The 23,082-nt window shown below is 54.3% G+C and overlaps 9 protein-coding genes across 9 annotated transcripts; 4 read left to right on the top strand and 5 right to left on the bottom strand.

Moving 5' to 3' along the window:
• The first annotated feature begins 913 nt into the window (after positions 1 to 913).
• On the top strand, positions 914 to 1,804 carry BKA78DRAFT_17201 (uncharacterized protein). Its single transcript, XM_066883263.1, has 3 exons — positions 914 to 1,210; positions 1,261 to 1,516; positions 1,569 to 1,804. The coding sequence occupies exons 1-3, from the start codon at positions 1,164 to 1,166 to the stop codon at positions 1,752 to 1,754; spliced, it is 489 nt and encodes a 162-aa protein (XP_066749670.1). The 5' UTR covers positions 914 to 1,163; the 3' UTR covers positions 1,755 to 1,804.
• On the bottom strand, positions 1,775 to 3,205 carry BKA78DRAFT_17198 (Rtf2 RING-finger-domain-containing protein). Its single transcript, XM_066883262.1, has 2 exons — positions 2,972 to 3,205; positions 1,775 to 2,922 (listed from the first exon to the last, which is right to left on the bottom strand). The coding sequence occupies exons 1-2, from the start codon at positions 2,989 to 2,991 to the stop codon at positions 1,989 to 1,991; spliced, it is 954 nt and encodes a 317-aa protein (XP_066749669.1). The 5' UTR covers positions 2,992 to 3,205; the 3' UTR covers positions 1,775 to 1,988.
• On the bottom strand, positions 3,198 to 4,930 carry BKA78DRAFT_303206 (uncharacterized protein). Its single transcript, XM_066887519.1, has 2 exons — positions 3,959 to 4,930; positions 3,198 to 3,906 (listed from the first exon to the last, which is right to left on the bottom strand). Exons 1-2 carry the CDS (start codon positions 4,597 to 4,599, stop codon positions 3,318 to 3,320), a joined length of 1,230 nt encoding a protein of 409 aa, XP_066749668.1. The 5' UTR covers positions 4,600 to 4,930; the 3' UTR covers positions 3,198 to 3,317.
• BKA78DRAFT_261226 (S-adenosyl-L-methionine-dependent methyltransferase) lies at positions 4,852 to 7,645 on the top strand. Its single transcript, XM_066885423.1, has 5 exons — positions 4,852 to 5,635; positions 5,687 to 5,759; positions 5,814 to 6,810; positions 6,853 to 7,213; positions 7,325 to 7,645. The coding sequence occupies exons 1-5, from the start codon at positions 5,245 to 5,247 to the stop codon at positions 7,510 to 7,512; spliced, it is 2,010 nt and encodes a 669-aa protein (XP_066749667.1). The 5' UTR covers positions 4,852 to 5,244; the 3' UTR covers positions 7,513 to 7,645.
• Positions 7,646 to 8,029: 384 nt separating this feature from the next.
• Positions 8,030 to 10,288, bottom strand: BKA78DRAFT_359491 (uncharacterized protein; the record flags this gene model as incomplete). Its single annotated transcript, XM_066892380.1, has 3 exons — positions 9,895 to 10,288; positions 9,633 to 9,844; positions 8,030 to 9,586 (listed from the first exon to the last, which is right to left on the bottom strand). The coding sequence occupies exons 1-3, from the start codon at positions 10,256 to 10,258 to the stop codon at positions 8,030 to 8,032; spliced, it is 2,133 nt and encodes a 710-aa protein (XP_066749666.1). The 5' UTR covers positions 10,259 to 10,288.
• Positions 10,289 to 10,880: 592 nt separating this feature from the next.
• Positions 10,881 to 13,038, top strand: BKA78DRAFT_303200 (cytochrome P450). Its single transcript, XM_066887518.1, has 2 exons — positions 10,881 to 12,715; positions 12,777 to 13,038. Exons 1-2 carry the CDS (start codon positions 11,225 to 11,227, stop codon positions 12,822 to 12,824), a joined length of 1,539 nt encoding a protein of 512 aa, XP_066749665.1. The 5' UTR covers positions 10,881 to 11,224; the 3' UTR covers positions 12,825 to 13,038.
• Positions 13,039 to 14,920: 1,882 nt separating this feature from the next.
• On the bottom strand, positions 14,921 to 16,545 carry BKA78DRAFT_291592 (uncharacterized protein; the record flags this gene model as incomplete). Its single annotated transcript, XM_066885932.1, has 3 exons — positions 14,921 to 15,490; positions 15,542 to 15,931; positions 15,988 to 16,545. 3 exons carry the CDS (start codon positions 16,543 to 16,545, stop codon positions 14,921 to 14,923), a joined length of 1,518 nt encoding a protein of 505 aa, XP_066749664.1.
• Positions 16,546 to 16,902: 357 nt separating this feature from the next.
• BKA78DRAFT_348961 (CoA-transferase family III domain-containing protein) lies at positions 16,903 to 18,349 on the bottom strand (the record flags this gene model as incomplete). The annotated part of the gene is made up of 6 exons (XM_066890724.1): positions 16,903 to 16,988; positions 17,042 to 17,164; positions 17,213 to 17,506; positions 17,555 to 18,183; positions 18,244 to 18,275; positions 18,329 to 18,349. 6 exons carry the CDS (start codon positions 18,347 to 18,349, stop codon positions 16,903 to 16,905), a joined length of 1,185 nt encoding a protein of 394 aa, XP_066749663.1.
• Positions 18,350 to 19,760: 1,411 nt separating this feature from the next.
• Positions 19,761 to 22,808, top strand: BKA78DRAFT_359485 (Sodium:solute symporter family-domain-containing protein; the record flags this gene model as incomplete). The annotated part of the gene is made up of 6 exons (XM_066892379.1): positions 19,761 to 19,988; positions 20,037 to 20,072; positions 20,133 to 20,348; positions 20,431 to 20,893; positions 20,947 to 21,978; positions 22,609 to 22,808. The coding sequence occupies 6 exons, from the start codon at positions 19,761 to 19,763 to the stop codon at positions 22,806 to 22,808; spliced, it is 2,175 nt and encodes a 724-aa protein (XP_066749662.1).
• Between the last annotated feature and the right edge of the window lie 274 nt (positions 22,809 to 23,082).

Genomic DNA, 23,082 nt, shown 5'->3' with positions numbered 1-23,082 from the left:
TAATCCTTCACATGCCCCTGGAGGTGGTCAGCGCCTAGGTACATCTATGATGAAAGTACACTACTGCATAACTTTTACGTTCTTGGCCAATCGACTTTTCCCCTCACAGCTCACTAATGCTGTGGTCACCATTGTCATTGAGGCTGAAGGTGCTCGGTCCAACTAGCAGCAAGCATCTTTCGACACATCTCATATAGCTGCCGATGCCTTCAAAGCCATCCATAAGAAGAAAGTAGCGGCGATTCCGCAGCATCCGAGTGATGAAACGCTATCACAACGGCGCTTTCATCGTGAGAAACCAAGGCGAGCTAGCAATCGCCAGGAGCAAAGCCCCGATGAAGTCTTGCGCGTCATCGTGGCCCTGAGCAAATACGGGTCGTCTTTGGCCGGTAGTGGCGAGCGGGAGTGAAAGAGACGAGACACATTTCTTCAGCCACAGCCATTCGTGTCAACGGCTGGCGGCGGGCAGGGCTGAGGGCCAAGGCGGCATTTGTGACCACTCCTCTCAGTCTCAGAGGACTCGCCCAGAGAAGAGCATCCGATGTGTGTAGCTGAAACACCAGCTGTCCGGACCGTCGTCCAATCACGCTGGCTGCGTCGGCCAAGGAAGCGAGGTACAGCGCTGGCAACGAGCACGACCCCCGTTTGTCATGTTTGAGGAAGGCCGTTTTGGCTTTGGCGGGGCTTGAGTTTGTTGGACGTCGGTCGAAGCCAGCCACACAGCCAGATCCGTTGGCCCGCTGTACCGGCCGGCCTCGACCCCGGTTTCTGGTACCAAGAGGGCAGGGGTCCTGCCAAGCCGAGCTCTATTAGGGTTCTGCGTGCTTACCGTTTCGGGAAGTTCTGGGACATGGAAGTTGGGGTGCTGGTTTGGCAGTGGGTTGGCACTGTTGTCTGTTCGCCGGCTTTGTAGGTATGCTTCATCTCGATAGAGTTTGGTATGGTTCTTCCTTTCTCTCATCGGTAAAGGCGCGCTTTTGCTGATGCGTCTCAGTGACGGAGACGGAGTTTGGTCGAGGTGACGCTGATGCTGCGAAACGCGTATATAAGACACGACAATATCCCCCTTCAACCTATCATCAATAGGTCAGAAGCACTTCTATCACTCCTTCTATCGTCAGTTTAACAGATCGCTTGAACCACACTTTCTTTGAACAATCATCATGAAGACTTCATTCTTTACCGCGATGGGTCTCCTTGCCCTTGCTGGGTATGTGTCTTCCCAACGTCGATGAGTTTTTCCCGGCTAACAGCTTTCAGACTCGGCGCTGCCGGTCCCGTCGCCAAAGAAAATAGTGGCAGACCCAGGCCCCAAGGCTTCGAAAACGAGGAAGTTCAGCGACCTCCTCCTGGTGGAGGACGCGGGGGTGACCGCTCTCGGTTGGCTGGCGTGCAGCCCCAGCAGCAAGTTTTGTACTACTGCATGAACGGCCAGCAGGGCGACGTCGGCCAGGCTTGCCAGCAGTGTGGAGGAACTCCAGTCCAGGATCAGAGCTGCTCTCCTGCTACCCAAGGCGTAAGTGTTGCAACTCATGTGATAGACTCGGATCGCTTACATTAGTTTGTAGTGCAAAGGTGTCACACCAGAGTGTTACACCGACCAGAAGTGCCAGCAGGAGTACGGTCAGCAGGCGAAGGTGCAGCAGTGCGGCAAGCAGTCTTCGGACAGTTTCCAGAACGACCAGCTGCTCAGCACCAATCAGAACCAGGAGCGGGGTTCGGGCATGGGCTCTGAGAACAACATGGAGGGTTAACGGACATAGTCCCTTCAGAATTTGGATGTTGTTGGATCACGAACATGAGTTTCTCACACAATTGGATTTCATGTGATGAGTCATCTCGGTGGTGGACATGTATTATAGTAGCCCTTCAATTCAACATATCAGATTGGTCTTGATCATCGATTCTTACTCCACTTACGTCAAGTGACCTTTCCCATGACTCTAAAACGTCGAGCGGATCAAAAATCCCAATTCCACGTAGCAAACCTACCTCTTCGCGTTTGCCGGAATGTCGAATCCTCTGCTCATGAAATCGTTGCTCTTATTGGCCGGAACCTTCGCTGGATCTTTGGAGATGAAGAGGCTGTTCAAATTGTCGTTGTTTGTCAATTTCCTCCGCTTGTTCTTCTCCTCTTGCTCTGCCAGCACTTTGGCGGTCAAAGAAGCTGTTGCGCTGTTCTTGATCCCATCTGACGCCTTTGGTTCGCTCTTCTTTTTCTTCTCTTTCGATCCACTCGAGTCGGAGGCCTTCTCTTCGCTGCCATTTGCGGCGTCGGTGCCCTTCTTGCGCTTTTTGCCTCCTGGTGCCTTCTTGAGTGAGTGTGTCAAGCCGTTTGCTTGGAGCGACTTGTGTCGCTCATCCAGCTTGGTGATATCTTCTTCCGATGTAGGAATGATGGGAATGACGTCGCGGGTCTCGTATGCGGTATTGCACTGCAGGCAAACGCAGTCTCCGCCTGCCTCTTTGATAGCGCTTCCCCGGAAAGCATGTCCGCATGGCACGAGGTACACTGCTTTCGAGCCTGGTCCTACTGGGTCTCTCGTGATCGGGCAGACCCAGATCTCCCGCCCGTCGTCGGTCTTGCGCTCCTTGCCAGCATCGTCCTTGTCTTCCTCAAATTTGACCTCCACAACGTCGCGCAGGCTCTTGATGCTGCCTCGCAGCACTTTCTCGTTTTGCTCGACTTTTCGCACCGCGGCATTCGGGTCGTCGTCATCAGCGGGAAGGAGGTACTCGAGGACAGCGTCTTTGTTGTAGAGTTTCCCGTTGCAATCGGAGACTATCGGTCGAGACAGAGGCTTGTTTGATAGAGGGCACGTGCTCCAGTGGTGAGCCTCTTGTTCCTGTTGTGACTGCTTGATTTCGGTCGTGGTTGGGTTGCGCGCCGCTTCTTTGACAAGCTCGCGGCGGGTTGGAATGCTACGGTACGTCAGTAAAAGACTTTTCAAGGCTGTCGCGAGAAGCCTACCTGCCACCGTCATTACCCATGTTGCGCTTGGATTGGAGGTGATCGATATAGAGTTTTGGGAGTTGTCGAAGTTGCAGAGGTACGGAGATGGCGTGGAGTGAGAGCGGCGATAGCACGGCCGCTACTAAGGCGCCACAGAAAAGGTGGCCGCCCCATGTGACACCGCGATGTCGCGCTCTCAAAGCCGCGGTTGAGTACCACAAAAACACGACTACAGCTGTGATGTAACAGGTAAACTTTGATCCTATCTTCGATATCGCTCGACCAGGGACTATTTACCCTCTACATCTGAGCACCTCACAACGATCATATAGTACATGTTCAAAATTCCTTCAAATCTCCCGTCTCAGGAGTCGGCGCCCCATCCATCTGGATCCCGACCGAGTCCCCTCTGCACAGCATTCCATCCGGCAACACCAGCCTGAATGATTCCCACTGCAGTTTCGACATGCTCATTGTTCGATCGGCCAGGAAGTGCCCTCGGGTCCTCGTACTCCTCGTCCAAGTCCAACTCATCAGCGGTGCCTTGGTGTCCGCACATAACAAGACGCCTTATGAGCTTTCGGTGCTTGAGGAACCAAGCTTCCTCGCTGATGGTCGCAAATTTGCGGTCGTTTCGGCCCGCGCCAGATGTCGATTGGGCATTGGGGATGCTGAAGGGCCATTCGACAGTAAAGATGGCCCAGCGAGCAGTGAAGAAGTAGAGCAGCGGCCAAGTGAACAGCCAGAGAAACGAGAGGTAGAAGACCCATCGGATCCAAGGCGTGGTGCGCCAGCGGTTGATGCGGTGCGGGTTGTAAATGTCTACACCACGGTCTTCGACCGGGAATGTAATCATTATGTGACCACGGTAGTTGGTCTGTCGAATGAGAGCCTCGATCCGTTGCTGGATCAAGTTTGTATCAAGACCAGACACGGTGCGGTTAACACGAAAGCTGGACATTATTTAGCATGAGCTTTTTGCACAATTGTGGAGGGAGGGCTTACCTTTTCAGCATTCGGTTGGAGCTGCAGTACTCCCTGCACCACGCATAAAGATCCTGTCTCAAGTCACCGACTTCCAAGTCACCTGCAGGATCCTTGGCAACCGTTTGCCTGAAACCACCCCTGAGGGCCTTCTCAGTGCTGCCAACGGTCCTTGGTCTGCACCACTCTTTGTTCTTTGGATCTCCCAAAAACTTTTGCATACTGAGCTTGATGTCAAAGTCGACCACCTGCTTCTTTTCCTTCTTGTTGCCTTTGCGCACCGTCTGCCAGTGGTAACCGTGAACCTGAACAAGGGGCTTCGGCGGCAGCTTGGCGAGGCATTGATCAATGTATTTGAAAAGACATCCAGGTTCATTGAGCTTCTCGTCAATTCGGAATGTGACAGCTTTGGTGTTGACTGGCTTTCCAAAGGCGTATTGAGTGGTGCCGCACTCAATCACTGAATACTCATCTTCGGGGAGTGGAGAAGCTCCCTGATTGGCAACAGGTGCTTTTGAGCTGACGTTCGGGTCATCGGAGTAGGCGGGCAGCGGCTCGCCAATCTGAAGGGTGTCGTCATAGTCGTAGTCGCTGCGTGTGGTGTGCATGGACACAGAGTCAGGGTCGTCCCGATAAACAGGAGGCGGTGCGGGCCGGCCCATGGTTGCGGCAAATGGAAAAGATTGGAATCAAGATGAGTTTGCTCCAACAAAAAGGAGAAGTGCCGATGATAGTGAGAAGGGCAAGAGGGCGAGTGAGACGACAGAAGGAGTATTTATTGTGTGAGTTGTGATAGTCTGTGGGCAAGCCACCAGGCAACAAAGGCCTCAAATAGCTAGGCGCGGCGGCTGCACTCCTCTCAGCCCCCACCATCAGGTGTCGCGAACCATGTTCATGGCCAAATCCAATGGCGGCGGAGATACGAAGCCATTTTAGACGACGGAGCCGATGGCTGGCAGGAAGATGCTGAATTTTCCGGAGCCAGAGGTGCGATAGCAGTTAGGGGCCGGGCGGCAACGACTAAAATAAGCTCGCGGATGATCTTCCCGACGGCCTTGTCCGACCCTGAAGTGGACCGTGCTTCCAAAATTTTGGGACTCTCAATCCATGCGCGGTGAAGTCAGCGTCCTCAGTTCCAAACAACCAAACCTACCGTCCATCCTTCACTACGCATCCACATTCCAACATTGGCTCTACTCCGCCGCCTTCCGCGCTTTTCTCGCGCCCTCTTGACGCCATTCTCGGCTCAAACCTGCCACACCTCCGACCGCCCTGTTGCTAGACACTTGCACTCCACCGTCATCGCAATGGAGAGCGTCGCGGAACCTACCACACCTCCCGCCTCTCTATGCGACCCCCCAAAAGCTGGCCAATACGTCCAACATGAGGGCAAAGAATATACCACTGTGAGGGAGGGATTGGCCCACATTCTCATTCCGCCCAACGCCGCAACCTCGACAGACCCCAAGAAAGCCGCAAAGGGCGAGTCGGAGGAGGAGAGACAAAAGGTCTTTTACAATCCCATTCAACAATTCAATCGCGACCTCAGTGTACTCGCAATCTATGCCTTTGGCGAGTCCTTCCTGGCCGAAAGGCAGGAAAAGCGGGAGCGGCAAGAACAGTTGGACAAGAAGAGGAAGGCAAAGGCAAACAAGAAGAGAAAACCCGCGAGCGATGAACAGGCTGAGCAAGACACTGGTAATGAGAACAAAAGGCAACGCGTCGGATACGAGACTGAAAAGGGCGCAGAGGCGGCGGAGGCGGCACCCGGTGCTGTTGAGCAGAAATCCAGTGGCGAGACCACCAACTTTGACGACTCGGTGTTGAAGGATCAGGACTTGCTTGCAGCTGTAGAGTCTCGCAAAGAGCAGCCCAGCACTGAAGAGCCCAGCGTCTCTGCGAATGGCGAAGCGAAGAACCCTCCCTTCCGCATCTTGGACGCTCTCTCCGCGTCTGGCTTGCGTGCCCTCCGCTACGCAAAAGAGATACCGTTTGCAACTTCAATTACTGGCAATGATCTCTCGCCTGATGCTGTCAAAGCAATGAAGTTGAACGTCATCCACAACCAGGTTGAGGACGTAGTGAAGCCGAATGCTGGCAATGCTATGGCGCACATGTATCAGTTCGTCGGAGAGGACTTGACGACCGCATCCAAGCCCAAGTACCACGTCATTGACCTCGACCCCTATGGCACAGCAGTACCCTTTCTCGACGGTGCTTTGCAAGCAGTAATCGACGGTGGTCTGCTGTGTGTCACATGCACGGATGCCGGCGTCTTCAATTCTTTCGGATATCCCGAGAAGGCATACAGCCTCTATGGTGGGTTGCCCATCAAAGGACATCATGCTCATGAAGGTGGCTTGCGCTTAATTCTCCATTCGATTGCCTCGACGGCCGCCAAGTACGGAATTGCGATCGAACCACTGCTCTCCCTATCCATCGACTTTTATGCCCGCGTCTTTGTGAGGGTAAGGAAGAGCCCCGCGGACGTCAAGTTCCTGGCTGGCAAGTCCATGCTGGTATACAACTGCGACTCGGGCTGCGGCGCATGGACGACGCAATACATTGGCAAAACCTCCCAAGTCCAGGGCAAAAAGGGTCCGTTCTACAAGTACGGCATGGCCCAAGGTCCCTCTGTGCCCGCAAACTGTTCCCACTGCGGCTTCAAGACTCACATCGCTGGACCCATGTACGGCGGACCGCTGCACAACCCAGCCTTCATCGAGCGAATCCTCGGCTACCTCCCCGAACTCGACAAAGATGTTTACGCAACGACGGAGCGCATCGAAGGCATGCTGCGCACGGCACACGACGAGACGCTCTTCTCGCCCCCCGACTCTGCCTCTCCCTACGTGCAACCTCCCAAAGGACCGGTATTCGTGAGACCAGCAGCACTGGGCCCTGCTCCACCGGAGAAACCAAAAGACAATCCCATCATCCCCCAAATCGACCCGACGCTGCAAGACGCGCATCCCTTCTACTTCGACATCAGCGCGCTCGCACGCGTGCTGCACTGTCAAGCGCCATCGAGTGCGGCCGTCAAGGGCGCCTTGCGCCACGCCGGCTACCGCACCACGCGCACCCACTGCCGCCCTGGCGCCATCAAGACGGATGCGCCGTGGGCCGTCGTGTGGGAGATTATGCGCGAGTGGGTCAGGCAGAAGGCGCCGTTCAAGGAGGGCAAGATCAAGGAGGGTATGGCGGGCTGGGGCGTGTGGCAGAAGCGGCGGCGGGAGGAGAAGCCTGCAGCAGAGCAACCCGAGCAGCAAAAGGAGGGTGGCGAGGAGGTCGCCGCGGCGCAGGAAGACTCGACAGCGCCGACCCAGGGTGGGGAGAAGGACGGACAGCAAAAGGAGGGTGGTGAGGAGGCTGCCGCCGTACCGGAAGACTCAGCAGCGCCGACTGAAGGTGCAATTAAGGGCGGACAGCAAAAGGGCGGCAATGAGCTGGAGCAGCTGCACAAGATGAAGGTCGTTTTCGACGAGAAGCTGGGGAAGGACAAAGACGACAAGAAGCTGGTGCGGTATCAGCAGAACCCGAGAGCCAATTGGGGCCCGATGAATAGGGCCAAGTAGGTAGCATGAGCGCTGTCTACTGATGGCAGATAGACACGGGTAGATCAAATGGAAGTCGAATCATGGGCCAAGCACACCTCACAATTCAGCCTTGCGCCATTACCATTGCCAACAAGATCAAAATGGAACCGTGATTGATGCAATGTTTGTGATTTGACTGTCCTATGGGGAATCTATTGGAGAAACGCAGAGAAGGGGAAGGGCAAAACCCAAAATCATGCACGAATCAATCATGCTGCCGTATCCCATGAGTGCTGCCGGTATGCAAATGCGCCAGCGGGCCATAAGTTTCCGCGCCAATGCTCAAGAAGAAACCCCCAAAAAATTACAAGAATAAGAGAGGAGGTGGCGGATGGGCTGGAAAGAACCGTAGAAGGCTTTCGCCGCCTGTTGCCGTCACCTCCATGTGCGTGCTCCCAAAGACCGACCGATGATGCTTTTATCCACCCGAAACCGTGAGACCGTTGTCCATCCTTAACAGCTCCCCGATTTTGCAGACGACATGAGACCATCTCCCCTAGAGGTACTCATCCCCTGCATAAACCTCTTCATTGAACTCGCCGTCGTCATTCATATTGTATGTGGCAGCCTCGTCGACGGTGTCATTGAAGGCGCCTTCGTCGTCGTCGTCTTCGCTTTCTTCCTCTTCTTCCTCGTCATCTACGACGGTGGGCTCGTTGTCTACGGCTTTTCCTTTGTTCTGCTGGGTCGCCGCAGGTGTAGGGAGACCCGCGCCGTAGTCGGAGTGCATGGTGATGGCCGAAGCGTCGGAAGGTGCAGGACTCGGTGCGTTGCTGGGTCTGCTGCTCGAAGGCTGGCTCTCGCTACTGCTGCTTTCATTGTTACCGCCAAACGGCTTCATGACGGCGTTGAGCTTCTCGTAATTGATGGCACGCGAAAAGCCCTTGCCACGGCGCTGCATCATTTGCTGAGCAGCCTCGCCGACCGTCGACGCGGGCGAGTCGCGGTTGTAGTCGCTCAGGTCGCCAATCTGCCTCTGCTTGCGACGGCGCTGGACGCGCTTCTTGGGTCCGCCGTTGGCCTCTTCGAGCGCTTGCCTCAACTTCTTCGCTTGGTCTTGCCGCAGCCAGTCGGCGTTGTGCGTCACCCAAATCTTCTCTTTGATTTCGATTTCGGCTGGTGACAGTAGGCAGTTGGCAACTTCCGGGTCGTTGTCAAACTCAGTGTCTTCGACCACATCGCTCTCGCTCGTCGTGTGTGCGCCGCGTATGGCGTCGGCCATTCGTTTCGAGCGTTCGGCAATCTCGTTGAATTGGGTATCATTGAACTTGTCATTGACGCTCGCATCGTGCAGGATGTTGTCAATCTCTTGCTCGATTTCCTGCTCGACTTCGAGGTCCTCGTCGGCGACTGGCGGTGGAGGCCCCTTGGGCTTGGGTGGCCTACCCCTTTTCTTGGGCCTGTTTGCCAGCTCTTCCGCCTGCAGCTCGGCATGGGCGAGGTTGCTTGCCGCAAGCAGGGAATCGATTGGCAAAGCTGAGGCCGGGAGAGAGGGAATAGCAAAGCCGTCGGCGTCGACGCGAGACGGGAGGGCGGGAAGAATATTGTCTGCTTCTTGTACCGACGCCGTCAACAACTTGCGGCGCTTCGCCTCTTTCTCCCTGGCGAAGTAGACGGCCGGAGGTTCCTTTTCGCCGACCAGCCTTTCTCCGTGTTCGCGAAACTGGTCAACGGTAAGGCGACCGCTCTGGGTGCGCTTGAACTCAAGCAGGCGTTTATTGATAGTCATGTCGGCGACCTTGACGACGTAGACAACTTCGCGGACGGTTCTGCGAAAGTTGTTCATGCGTGCAGCCAGAATGATGCAGGCGCCACACACACCTGCAGGCTGCCTTCCGTCCACCATCCAGTCACGCCTCATCCGACGCAGGAGCTTGACGGCGTCTTCAGCCACCTTCCGGCCGCCGACAGGACCAAACTCGAGCTTGTCCACATATTTTTGGATGAGGGGCTCGGGCTCGAGCAAACCGTAATTGTTCTTTCTTCCGGGCTCTTCGATGAAGAGCTTCTCCAGGAGCGCCTTGTAAGTGTCTCCAAGTTTGAAAACATTGACCTGAGAAAATCAGCAATGGAAGCTTTAAGGCTACAAGGAGACTTACCTTGATCTTTTCGGAAAAGTCAATGAGGAGGTGGGTGTTGCCTGGATTCATTCTGCAAGCGTAGTAGAGACAGCATGCTGCGAGGACTGCAGGCCGGCGTCCATGCACAAAGTTGAATGAGCAAGCTAGCTTATAGACACCCATGGCACTCTGCTCAATGTGCTCATTGTTTATTCTCATGGAGGTCATGAGGCCGCGGATTGCGTCTCGTCCTGCGTAGATGTTAGCACGGTGCAAATTCGGCCACATTCAGATGACGTACCATTTGACTCGGCCGTGCTCTTTCCTTCACTACCACCCAAGCCAATGCGACGGCCGCCGGTGCCCATGGTATTTGCATGACGTGCGTCGTTGCTGACGAAACCACCCTCGACCATGGCAGCGCCGCCAGAAGTCTCGCCGAATGTGACTTCGGAAACAATGTTTGATTCGCTGATGAGGTTACCGCAGTTTTCGCAAACCATGGTTCCGTCCATGTCCAGAGGTGACGGGTTGTTACAACAGCCCTGCTTCTTTGGTTTATTGTTGGTGCGAGGCGTGAGGGCACCGACAGGTCGATTCTTGCCGGCATCTTTCAAGGACGTGAGGCGCTCTCTCGGAGGCCGGGGACGAGGAACAGCGCTCATGGTGGATGGTTGAGGAGCTTCGGAGGGAACTTGGTGGTGTCGAGGTGTCGATGGCGGGGCTGGTCGAAGACGGTTGTTGTACGAGATTGAGTGTGACAAAGGGCCAGTGACGAGATCATGCTGTGACGGTGGAGCCTGAATCAGTAGCGGGCGGCGACAGACATGAAGATGGGCGCCATGGTGTTGAGTTGGGAGCGATAAGATAGAGAGGTGTAGGGAAGGCGGATGGATTTGCCAGAGTCGCGACGCGAGGTGAAAACGCGAAGGCGTGTCGGGCGGATCCAGGTCTGCGTGTCGTGGTGGGGAGAGACGTTTTCTTCGACCTGCCCTGCGCGAAGTTGCCAAGCCCTAAGCGAGCTAAGCGAGCCCCCCAAGTTCGATTCGCGTCGTCGGTGAAGGCGACAAACTTTCTTTTCACCTTTCACACCACCTTCTCCTTCCCAATGATTCTTCAACCTCTCGCTCTCGCTCCCCCCGCCCTGACCGCTCGCTTCCCTTGGTGCTACGCCCGGCCGTTATTTCCCCCACAGCTGCAGAGTGCAGATCAACCACCGTATCACTACCTAGCTATGCAGTCGGATCGCGGCTATCACGGTCCCGGATCCGAAGACGAAACAATTTTGACCCTAAGGCTGTCATTGTCAATGAGCTCGCCAGTCTGTGTCACTATGACTTGCTAGCACCTGTTTCCGGCGTCACAAGGAGGTTTTGCCCTCTGCTGTGCTTCCTTAGCGCCCGGAAGGTAGAGCATCCGGCTACTCGTCCAGTTAGGCAATCCAGTTGTGGAATGCGTTGTTGGTGTGTGCGTCGACTGCGTCCTACTGCCGAAAGGCCTGAGCGTGAGGAGGCCTTTACAGGCCTTAATAGAATGCTCCATGTCTGTGCTCGACATCTGCTTATATTATGAAGTCTTGATACGCTGCCACTCACTTGAATGCTCCAGATCCCCCTCTGTCTCTACCCGCCATGGACACGCTTCGCAGCATACCCACTTTTCTCCCAGGGAAGATTGACCTGGAGACATATGGACCACGTGAGATTCACCTCGTCCACGTTCTCGCCTTTGTCCTTCCCATCTCTTATCTTCTCCTCGTTCTTTTTCAACGCCAAAAGAATGTCAAAGCACCACTCCTTGCCTCAGATCTCGACGAAGGCAGCCGCAAGAAGAAGTTTACCTTTCAATGCTTCGACCTCCTGAAAGATGGATACGAAAAAGCGAAGGCGGGCTTGGCCATGTATCGTATTACCACGTCCGACGGAAGCGAAGAAGTCCTCCTCAACCACAAGTACCTCAAGGAGTTGAAGGACCTGCCTGATGATTGCCTCAACTTCATCGAAGCGATCAAGGTCAGCACCGTTGGCGATTACTCGACCATCACCTCATCGTCTGCCGAACACGTCGCCCATGTTGTCAAGTCGGACTTGACTCCTTCTCTTCCACGCTTGATCCCGGCTCTGGTGGAAGAAGTCGACCTCTCGATTCAAAGAGCCTTCCCTGAGATCGATGATTGGACTGTCGTCAAGATGAACAAGTTGATGCTGGACGTTATCCCTCAGGTTTCTGCCCGCATCTTCGTTGGCGAGCCACTGTGCAGAGACCTTCGCTGGATCGAGCTGTCCAGGGACTACACACTGGAGGCTTTCGCTGCCTCGCGCGCAATCAAGCCATGGCACCCGTGGCTCCGTCCATTCGTCTACCGTTTCCTCCCTGAGATGCGCGTTCTGCACAAGACTCTTGCCGAAGCTAGGGACTTTATGACAAAGATTGCCGTGGACCGCGGTACCAAGCAGACCAAGTTGAACGTCATGTTTGACTGGATGAAGGCAAGGTCCCCGGCCGGATACGAAACGGACTACGAGAAGCAGGCCATGGCCCAAGTCTCTCTCTCGCTTGCCGCCATCCACACGACTTCAATGGCATCGACGCACATGCTTTACGACCTCGCCGCCCACCCCGAAATAGTCGCCCCGCTGCGCGAAGAGCTCGAAGCCGCCATGGCTGAGACTGGGGGCTTGAACAAGGACACCCTCACTAGGTTGAAGAAGATGGACAGCTTCATGAAGGAATCGCAGCGTGCCAACCCGTCGGGTCTGACGACCTTCAAGCGCCTGGTCACCAAAGACATTACGCTCAAGGACGGCACGTTCCTGCCTAAGGGAGTCATCATCAACGTCGACTCGAGCATGCGCTATATGGACAATACGCTCTACGAGGACCCCGAGGAGTTTGACGCCTGGCGCTACCTCCGTCTGCGCGAGACGACCGGCTCGGCCGGCCACCACCAGTTTGTCAGCTCCAACACCGAGTCACTTTTCTGGGGACAGGGCCGCCACGCATGCCCTGGTAGATTCTTCGCCAATGCTGAGATCAAGGTTATCCTTGCGCGCCTGTTGCTCAAGTATGATTTTGCGGCCGTTGGCGGACTGCGGCCGAAGAACTTGATCTTTGGTGCATCGGTAACTTGTCCCGCTTCATGATCTCGCAATCTTGGTACTGGTGCTAATGAAAATGCTACAGGTGTCTCCCAACCCCGAGGGTGAGATCTTCCTGAGGGCCAGGAGGTGATTGGAATCGGAGAGTGCACGAATGTACAAAAGGAGGTGATTTCTTTCGTGTGGGCAAATTTATGCTTGATGTTGGAGACAACAACACAAGGAGAATATCTTAGAACACGAGCGTTTTGGGCACTTTTTTGACTTGTTTTCTGTTTTGGTCACCATCCAATAGACGGCCTATCTCCAATTTGAATCACTGTTCATCAGAAATGAATACTATCCGCGCATCTATCGATCCATTGCAACCCACCAGTTCTCCGATGTACATCACTCAAACAACATCCATTCGAGCCCACCATACTTCGCTTCCATCAGCTGCAGGTGTGCAATTACAGTTGCGAACCAAGCTTTGCCTCCCGTAACCTTGTTTAGTCAGAGGCGCGAGGCGGCCAATCGGGATACGAACGAACACCACCACCAACGTCCAAGACGAGAAAGGCAAAGATTCTTAGGGAATTCATGATCGAATCTGGAACGTGTTTCATCGTCGTCTTCCCCGCAAAGTCAATGCGTGTCGTGTGACGGGCATTTTGTGTGGGGCGGCGAGTTTGATGTTTGGCAGGAGGGTGACACGACGAAATGGGAACAACATCGCGAATGCATTCGTTCGACCATCTTCTCCTGAGAACGACCAATTTGCCTTCTTCGGGGTTGACCTCGTTGTGTTTGCCCGCGTCGTTGCATAACTCTTCTTCGGCTTTTGCGTTGCCGTCCCCCCTGCTCCACCATTCCTACAGATGTCACACAAAAGTATATCACGATCACAACTGCGCTTTTTCCGCAACCCAAGCCTGAGGATGGACAAACCATAACAATAGAGGCACGCGCGTCTTCAAACTGACGCGAGTACGAGAGCGAAAAAAAACTTCTGTGCAACTGCATCCTCTTTGACAATTGACTGGCGTTGGCCTGTACACACTCAGCCTTGCGGATTCTGTTCTATCCGTTCAACTCCTTGTTTGCTCCACCCACCACCACCGTCGCCAAAACCAGAACACTAGCATGAGAGGCCTAAAACAAGCTCAAAACAAGAAAGGCCTCAAAGAGCTTCCATTCCATTTTCCATTCCGTCCGTCAGTTGCGCGGACCGGATCGAGGGTTGGCCGACCGCGGACGATGTAAACAGACTAGACAACCAGGGAACATTGGATCGGCGTCTTCGTCAGATTGATTCATCATGCTTCAGGAACCAGCGCAACGCACGCGCAGGGTAACAGCCGGGGTAAAAGATCTGGCGGTGTCTGTTTGATTTACCCGTCAAACTACTGGCTGGTCCCTATGCTGTCACTGCAACGCCGTTATGGAAGGCCGCAGGCCAGTGCCGCAACCACGGAACCCGGAACGTAGGGCCTCCGGGTCTATCTGTTTGGTCTGGGGACGCGGCGGTCCGTCCAACGGTGCGGGTGCAGTGGCCTGGCCGGTGGGAGGAAGGGTGTGACGCGCGCCGCGCCGTCTGTCCAAGTGCCGTCTTGGCGCGTACCGGTACGGATACCTCCTCCTTCCTTCCTGGCAAACATCATTTGCTCGTTCTCAAATTTGGTGTTGATGACGATGATCGAGGGCAGACTGCAAACTCGGCAGTGCAAGTCGTTGGTTCGGCGCACAGCCCGGGTGAAGGCACGGCACGCCGAACGAGGAAGGGGGTGGGTCCGGGACGAGAGTGATCGACCGAGCCGACGACCGAATGGATGGGCCCTGATGGGGCGCTTTGCGGCTGTTAAGCGAGCGGGCCAATGAGGGTCGGGAGAGTGCGAGCAGGATTCAACGAGTACGAGGGCTGCGTATGAAGGTGGTGGGGACAGACGGTTGGAAGGGGGAGGGGTTGGGTCGAAGGGGGGACGGGAGTTGCATAAGGGGTGAGACTATTGGCTGTTTTAGCAGGTGCTGCGTTCCAACTGCACCGCATATATGCAGGTGGCTCTCTTGTTTTTGCTTGCTTGGTTCAGCTGATCTGGTTCGTCATTAGAGTACAAAACAGCGCACCTTATCCGTTGGCTGCCTGACTCTCTTGCAATACTTTTGCTCCTGCCAAACCCCTTTGTGCTGAGAGACATGATGCGGTAGCAAGTACAGTCCCCCTCCATTCATCAACGCAAGAGTCAGCCTCTAGACCATCGCGCCATCCGCCCCGAAACCATTCAGCAGACTCTGGTCCCCGCCATACATGTGGCTGAAGACGTCCATGTTGTCGTCCTCGAGCCACTGTAGATCCTCACTCTCTGGGCGCAGCGTGCGTGCCAAGCCCTGTCCGGGTTTGGGGTAATGAGCTGGGGGATCGGTGTCATATCCATCGTTATAAGGGTCGCCGAGATCTGCAGGGGATGCAGCCACCATGTCTTCGAGTTTCGTCTCCGGAATGGTTGATTTGTAGGGATCGGATGAAGCGGTTTCCGGGGGCTGGACTGGAAGGGCAGCATTGTTGCTGCTTGTGAGTGAGGTGCTCGTGGTCTGGAGTAGTGAGTTTGCGGAAAAGGAGGCTTTGTTGGCAGACATGATGGCGGCAGTTGTTGTGTCGAGAGTGTGTGACGAAGGTGTGGAGTTGGGTATTGACTTGATGGCTGAGATGAGAGTGCGGGCGTTGGGAGGAAAGATAGGAAGATTTGGATGAAGATCTATCGCGTGAAGAAGTAGCTCTCCAAGCTTAGATGCAGGCAGCGCATTCAAGTATGCCTTTTTCTGGTTCGCGGTGTTAGCATATGGTCAAAATCACCCTGGTTATGAGCATACTTCTTCTCTTGTCAGCTCTGGACCTGCCACAAGCTGAATAGCATCTGATATTGCATTGTTTCTCCGAGTGTCGGCACATTTTCCGCAAAACCACTCCTTCTCTGCGACTTGGACAACTTCCTTTTCGATTGGAGGTTGGTGACAGTATTGATGGTACCCGGAGTTGCAGCCATCGCAGAATACAATCATATTGCATGACGGGCTATGACCTCGTTGACATATTTTGCATACACTTGTCTCCCTTGGTTGCTTGGTGACGACGCGCTTCTTCCTTGGAGCAGTCGAAGGTGTTGGTATGACTGGCGTGAATTGCGTCGGTTTCGTGACGTTGCGGCCGGATTTGGTCTTGGTGGGAAGTGGAGTGTATGATGACGAAATGTCAGAGTCGTCCTATAGCAGCGGCGGTCAACCCTGATTCCGCATTTCAGCTTTTGATTTTCTCTCACCTCACTCTCGGACGACTCTGCGCGCTTCCTCTTCCCGCCTTTTCCAGCACCCCGGCCTTTGCCTCTTCCAACGCCCTTTGCCTTTGCTGATGCTGTACTGGCAGCAGATGCTGGTGTTGCGCTTCCATCCACCACTCGTGTCGCGCTCTCGGCACGCATACTTGAGGGCATTCCCACCACTTTGGATGCTCCTTTGCCCGCTCGCTTGCTCTTTGGCGTCGGTTGCGACGATGTCATGCTAGCGCTTGTGACGTAGTTTTTGAGGACCTGCTCGCGCGCTGCTTCGTATCCTGGTGTCCCCGCATGCGCTGCAGCATTCGCGCTGACCCGGCGGAGTATCTCTTCGGTGGAAGCGGAGAAGCCGGTGGGCAGAGAGGGCATATTGGGAAGTACGGAGGCAGGCTTTAGTGGCGCCAGGTTCGTGGTCGTGGAGCTCTGAGATTTTGCCTTCTTTGGCGTTTTGGAGGTCTGGCCATTACTGAGAGTTGGAGGCGCGGGTGTGGTGTTGGATGCAGCGTTGGCAGTGGGCGACGCGCCGGATGGCTGCTCATGCGACATGGCGAGAGCAAATACAATTTGCACAAGAAGAAACAAAGGATTTTGGCGACAATAGGCACATGCGGGCGAAGCGACACAGACGTGTCGACAGTCGGAAAATGTAGATGGATACAGCACCTCAGCAGCGGAGGATGCGATGAACCAACGGAGGAAGGCCTGGCGGGACGTGGGTGGGTGCAGGGACCACGTCTGCCCAGCGTCATCGGGCGTGCGGTGGAGAGGAACTTGAAGGCAGCTTCGGACTTGGCACCACAACCACAACCATCACCATCAAAATCCGTGCTCCTCAACAGATGTATACGCAGTTATATGCATGCAGCCCGTTTTTATTCCGAAAGTGATCCTCCACCTGCACCCTCACGCCACGACGCCTTCGCTGCGTAACCTCTCGACCTCGGCCTTACTTAATCCGACTTCCTGCAAAACCTCATCCGTGTGTTGGCCTGCATCAAGTTGTTGGTGATAGGAACAAGCCAGCTTTGCCAAGAGCACATACCTAGAGTTGGTGGCGGCGTGCGGATCCCGGGCGCGGAATGCGAGTATTTAACTGGTGTATTGACCAGTTTGATAGGTCCACATTGGGAGTGCTCGACTTCGGCGACCATGTTGCGCGCAAGGACTAGCGACTGTCAGATACTCGAGGAGTGACCGTGACTGAAAGACCTACCATGACTGTGGTTCAAGGTGCCTTGGATGTCATTGATGGCAGCGTATGGCATGCCGCTGCCCTCGAAGATTTCCAACCATTCCTGTGTCGTCTTTCTCTGTGTCTCCTTCTCGATCATTTCTTCCAAAACGTCTCTGTTCTTCACTCGAATGGCATTCGTTGAGAAGCGTGCGTCAGTCGTCCACTCAGGTTTGCCGATGCGCTCACATAAAACTCCATACAACCGGTCGTTACCCCCTCCAAGCAGGATATCCCCATCTGCCGTCTTGAAAGCGCGGTATGGCACAATAGATGCTGCGTTTGGTCAACACTCGATTCTCTCGGGCATGATGGCTCCCTTACGATGCGCAGTCCCCCATCGCCCCGAATCTTTCTTCCCGCTGATCAAGGCGGAACTTGCGATGTTGGCTAAAGTCGCGACTTGGCAGTCACTGAGGGCGACGTCAATGTGCTGCCCCTTTCCAGTTCTGATCCGGCCCAGCAATGCTGCCATAATCGAGTTGGAAGTGTACAAGCCAGTCGTCAAATCAGTTACTGCGACGCCAACTTTCACTGGAGGTCCGTCCCTGGATCCTGTGATGTGCATCAAGCCCATTTCGGCCTCGACCATGACGTCGTAGCCGGCGCGGTTGCTGTACGGTCCAGTCTGGCCATATCCAGTGATACTGGCATATATCAAACTCGGATTGACTTTGGCGATGCTGTCGTAATCCATGTTGTATTTCTTCAGAGCACCGGGAAGGTAATTTTCGACCAAGACATCGCACTCTTTGGCCAGCTTGTGGAGGACCTCAACGCCCGCGGGATGCGCGAACGAAAGACCCAAAGACTTCTTATTTCGGTTCACAGAAAGGAAGTAGGCGCTTTCGCCTGGACCGTGAATGTCATCCGTCTGATACTTGGCGTATGGAGGCCCCCAAGCTCTTGTATCATCGCCTCTTACAGGATGCTCAATTTTGATCACCTGTGCTCTGTTTCAACGATTCAGTAACCCAACAAGAATCGTTTCTCGACAAGTTCAAGACACGTACCCCAAGTCGCCAAGAATTTGTGTGCAGTATGGCTGTGTAAACTATTAGCACGACCACCAACCAAGAATAAAACACAAAAATATACCCCGGCGAGCACTCTGGTCATGTCCAACACACGGATCCCTGCCAAGGGAAGCGTTGATGTATCCGCCAACCCAGCGGTGGTTGCCAAGTTTCTGCTCCGCAAGCCATTGCGACTGATAAGGCGGCCCTGATGGCGAGAAAATTGCCAAAAACCTCTCGAACAAGCAGCCGTACCCAACATTGTCCAACAAATCCAACACAATTCGAGCCAGTGGGCGGGGAACAAGCGGAGAGAGGAATCATCGTGGGGGAACACCCGACGGCCTGAATCGGAACTGCCAGCTACCCCACACCTTGTGGAATCTCGGCTGTTCTTTCCGCCTACCGAATGGCAATCCGTCCCGATGGCCGTGTTCTCTTGTTGGCATCCTCAACACCAAATGATCCTCTGATCCGTCAAATCTTTGATCTCCTCTGCTGCCAGCGCAACTTTCAATCACCTTGCGCCAATTTCACTTGAGATCTGACCTCGCTGTCTGGACTAGGGCTCGAGTACAAGAGTCGCGACGCAAACAACTACGACGACGCCCAGGATGTCTCGCTCGAAGAAATCCGATCCCTTCCACACAATTCGCACCGGAAAACATGATGTTTGTGCTGTCCTCGACCTGCATAGGGCTCGTACTCGCGCCCACGAGCCGCGGGCTTTCTCGGTTCTGTCATGCAATCGACAAAGTACCCCGCTGTAACATCTGGTGCTTACACTTCTCAAAACGGCTCGTTTATCGTGCTCCGTTTAGAAATCTTTCCCGCTTTGGGACCTGGTATTATTTGCGAGTCTATCCAAACTTCATGCCTTCTGATAACAAGCCCCCAGAGCCAGCTGTGCTTCCTTATCAGTTCAAGTTACCAGGATGGAATCTCCCCGCTTCTAGGATCTGAAGACACAGGAACAGTCTCGGTCGCTACTACTTGTAGCGCCTGTGAGCATAGCGAAGACGATGAAGTTGCGCTGCCACTGATTTCATAATCTCGTCGCTGTCAGCCTACCCTCAGGTTTCCTCACGTTCCGGCTCGTCGAAGACTATTTGGAATCAGAATCGCATTGTCTGATTGGTAGTGACGCTGAACCCTCGACGATGGTGATAAATTCGCGAGCTTGATAGGCGTTTCGGGCGTCAAAACAGCAACCCTACTCGGACGGCTCCCTATCAGCGGTCCAGTCCAGGGCAACTTTTAGCATCCAGGGAATACCAATTGGTGCACTCAACTTCAAAAAGAGTTTGATCGACTATCAAAATGGTGGCGGATTCGATTGGAAGGGAGGAGGGGTGCAGATATCCACTCTTGACCAGTCCTATCTTATCATGTTGTTGGACCATGGACGTCACCACCATAACTTGACCAAAAGACCACCTCCGCGTCGTGCAAGTGTGGATTTTGGTTTTCAACGACATCGCAATTGCTTTTCCTACTAGACAAACCGTGCCGCCATGGTTGCTGAACACACCATTAAAGTGCTTCCCGCAGGCGCCGGATATGGCATCGTCATTGGCATTGGTGGTGTTTTTGCCATCATCATGCTCGGCTTGACCTGGTTGCAGAACAGATACACTACGTTCTCAACAATGAACTCCGAGGAATTCAACACGGCGTCGAGAAGTATCAAGCCTGGTCTCATTGCTGCAGGAATTGTGTCTTCCTGGACATGGTCTGCCACGGTGCGTGATCCCAAACCACACCTACAACAATTCACTGACATCATTTAGCTACTCACTTCTTCAACGTTTGCTTACACCTATGGGGTATGTTGACTTTCCTTAATATCTATTGTGAAACTCAATGAACTAATGCGATATGCGTAGGTCTGTGGTCCAATGTGGTACGGAGCTTTGGGATGCTTTCAGATCTTCCTATTTGCCCTCATCGCCATCAAAATCAAGGGCTACACTCCCGGAGCTCACACGTTTCCGGAAATTGTTTTGGCAAAACATGGTAAAGTAGCACACATCACGTACCTTGTCGCGGGACTGGTTACAAACATGCTTGTCGGAGCCTGCCTTGTGCTTGGAGGATCTCAGGTGAGTCGGAGTATTCGAGTCAAAAGGAGCATCGAAGCATCTCGCTATAGCTGCAATTCTCTGTTCCTGCTGACATTCTTAGGTCGTGGAAGCCCTCAGTGGCATGAACGTATACGCTTCATGCTTCCTCATCCCCCTCGTAGTCGCATCCTACGTGATTGCGGGCGGACTACGCAGTACATTCATTGCGGACTACCTCCACACCGTCATTCTGTTTGTGGTCATCATGGTCTTCGGATTCTTGGTCTATGCGACCAGCGACACCATTGGCAGCACCGGCAAGTTTTACGACCTGCTGGTAGAGGCTTCTGAAAAAATGCCCATTGCAACGAACGTGGACGGATCTTACTTGAGTTTTCGATCTGTTGATGGTCTTGTCTTTGCTATGGACTTGCTCGTCTGCGGATTCTGTTGCGTGTGGCTCGACCAGGCGTACTGGCAGCGCGCCATTGCCAGTCGGCCGGAGACCAGCATCAAGGCCTATTTGCTTGGTGGCTTTGCATGGTATGGAATTCCATTTGGATTCGCTACTGCAATGGGACTAGGTCTGTTTTATTCCTTTGGTCATTCTTGGTGTCGAAGTGTTGACGAATGGTAGGATGTGCCGCACTGACGAGCAACCCCAAATTTCCGACTTACCCAGATCCACTCTCAACCGCTCAAAACAACGCAGGTCTTTCGTCGCCTGCTACAGCAATTACGCTTCTGGGGAACAGCGGCGCTATTCTGATGCTGATTTTGCTGTTCATGGCCATCACCTCGAGCACCTCGGCCGAGCTCATCGCCGTATCCTCGCTCATCACCTTTGACATTTTCCAGACATACATGCGGCCCAACAGCACTCCGCAAACCCTTGTCAAAGTTTCGCACATTGGCATCGTCATCTGCGCCGTGGTCCTCGCGGCATTCTGTTGCATTCTCAACGCTATAGGACTCACTTTAACATGGCTCCTCACGTGTTTTGGAGTCATGGTTGGCGGCGCATCTGTCCCCGTTGGCCTGGTTTTGTTGTGGGATCAGATGAGCACGATCGCGGTCATCTTCTCGCCTTACATTGCGTTGGCCATGGGACTCATCGCTTGGCTTGTGTCGACCGAGAAGCGTTCCGGGTCGATATCCATCGACACGCTTGGAAACACAGTCAACGCCGTGGCTGGAAACATGTGCAGTGCTTTAGGAGGGTTCGTCGTCGCAGTGATCCTGTCCTATCTGTTCCCCTGGAAGCACGTCAACACGGACCCGAAGGCGATAGAGCGTGCCAGAAAGATCGAGGGCATTTTTGACGACGGCTCAGCTTCGCCATCTGCGTCGCACGAGGAGGCCTTGGACAAAAAGGGAACAGAAGTCAAGGTATCCGACCAGGCGGACGATTCCAACGAGTCGAAAAAAGATGCGACGGTCACTTCGGTCCACGACGCTACGGGTACGGATGACTCTCTCAAGAAGAAACCTGCGCCACCGGTCTACACGGGCAACGAGCTTGTCGACTATCTGCAGACGAACCACGCCCAGCGTCTAGATCCAGAAGCAGTCAGGAAAGGAACGCGTTTGGCAGTCATTGCGAACGTCGGCTTTGTTCTCATCGCCTGTATTCTTGTTCCCTTTACTCTGTTTGGCGACAGTTACGTCTGTAAGTATCCCCCATCTACCCCACCATTCCCCCAATTGCCCACCCACGCATCGATTCATACCCCCCACCCATCCGTCCATCCCATCCCCTGCCAGACGGACGGCGACAGCCATGGTCGTTCGGCAGGCCGCCTTGTCGTTTCGTTTCACACAGCAACGGACCGCACCTCCGCCACCCCTTCCCGTTGCCCGTTCACATCCCCCAATCTCCCCGTCGGCGGCCACCCTAGATTCGAGAATTCTTCGATCGGCTAGGCATGCTGTCCGCGCTGGGAAGAGCCCTGCGGCTGCACTTTGTCATGACGCAGGGAACGCTGTGTGCGCGGAGCCCATAGTTTGCTTGGCAAAAGTCTAACGGGCTTCCGTACGCGGCTGGCCTGTTTGGGCGGACTGGCTACTCTGGCCGCTTGGCTTGTGATGGGAGCGTGGGTGCATGCGTGGGAGATGCGACATGACATGCCACTCGTCATGTTCCTTTGCTCGTCATGTTCCTGCCCTGATGGCTACTTCGGAAGTGACCGAACTGGCTCTTTCCCCTTGTGCTTGCAGAAGCGGCAATCAGCATCACCTCCCACCACATCCCCATACACCCAGTCCAATCGTCTGTTTGAATGCGTGCTAACTATTGCAGACAACAAGCCTTTCTTCTCCGGATGGTGTGTCGTGAGCTTCATCTGGGTATGGGCCAGCATGACCATCTGTGTCATTTATCCCGTCGTGGAGTCGCGCAACGCCGTCGTCTTCGTCTGCCGAGGTCTAGCGCGCGACTTCCTAAGTGCGGTGGGCATGCGCGCGAAGGAGACAGGCGGCGACCGTCCCCAGCGGGTGTAAACCATTCATGACTTGGGGACGACTTGGTGGCGAGATGGCTTGGAGTGGAATCGGCGTTGGCGTCGCGGTAGTGGTGGCGGTCCGTCTTTTTTGATTTTTTGGCAATGGTGGCGGTTTGATCACAACTTCAACATGAGATCATACCCATCAATCGTTCGTAGACATTCTTGGAAAGTGTTTTTGCAATCGGTAGTTGCTTTGTGGAATTTTAATCAAAGAAATTACCCTACGCAAAGGCGATCGGCTTGGTCGCAGGCTAAGCTCCAGGGGAATA

Source organism: Phyllosticta capitalensis (genome assembly GCF_038381095.1).
Source record: "Phyllosticta capitalensis strain CBS 128856 chromosome Unknown BKA78scaffold_1, whole genome shotgun sequence".
In the NCBI taxonomy this organism is placed as follows: domain Eukaryota; kingdom Fungi; phylum Ascomycota; class Dothideomycetes; order Botryosphaeriales; family Phyllostictaceae; genus Phyllosticta; species Phyllosticta capitalensis.
The sequence above is the reverse complement of the archived record's forward strand: the minus strand, read 5'-3'. Positions and strand labels throughout refer to the sequence as shown.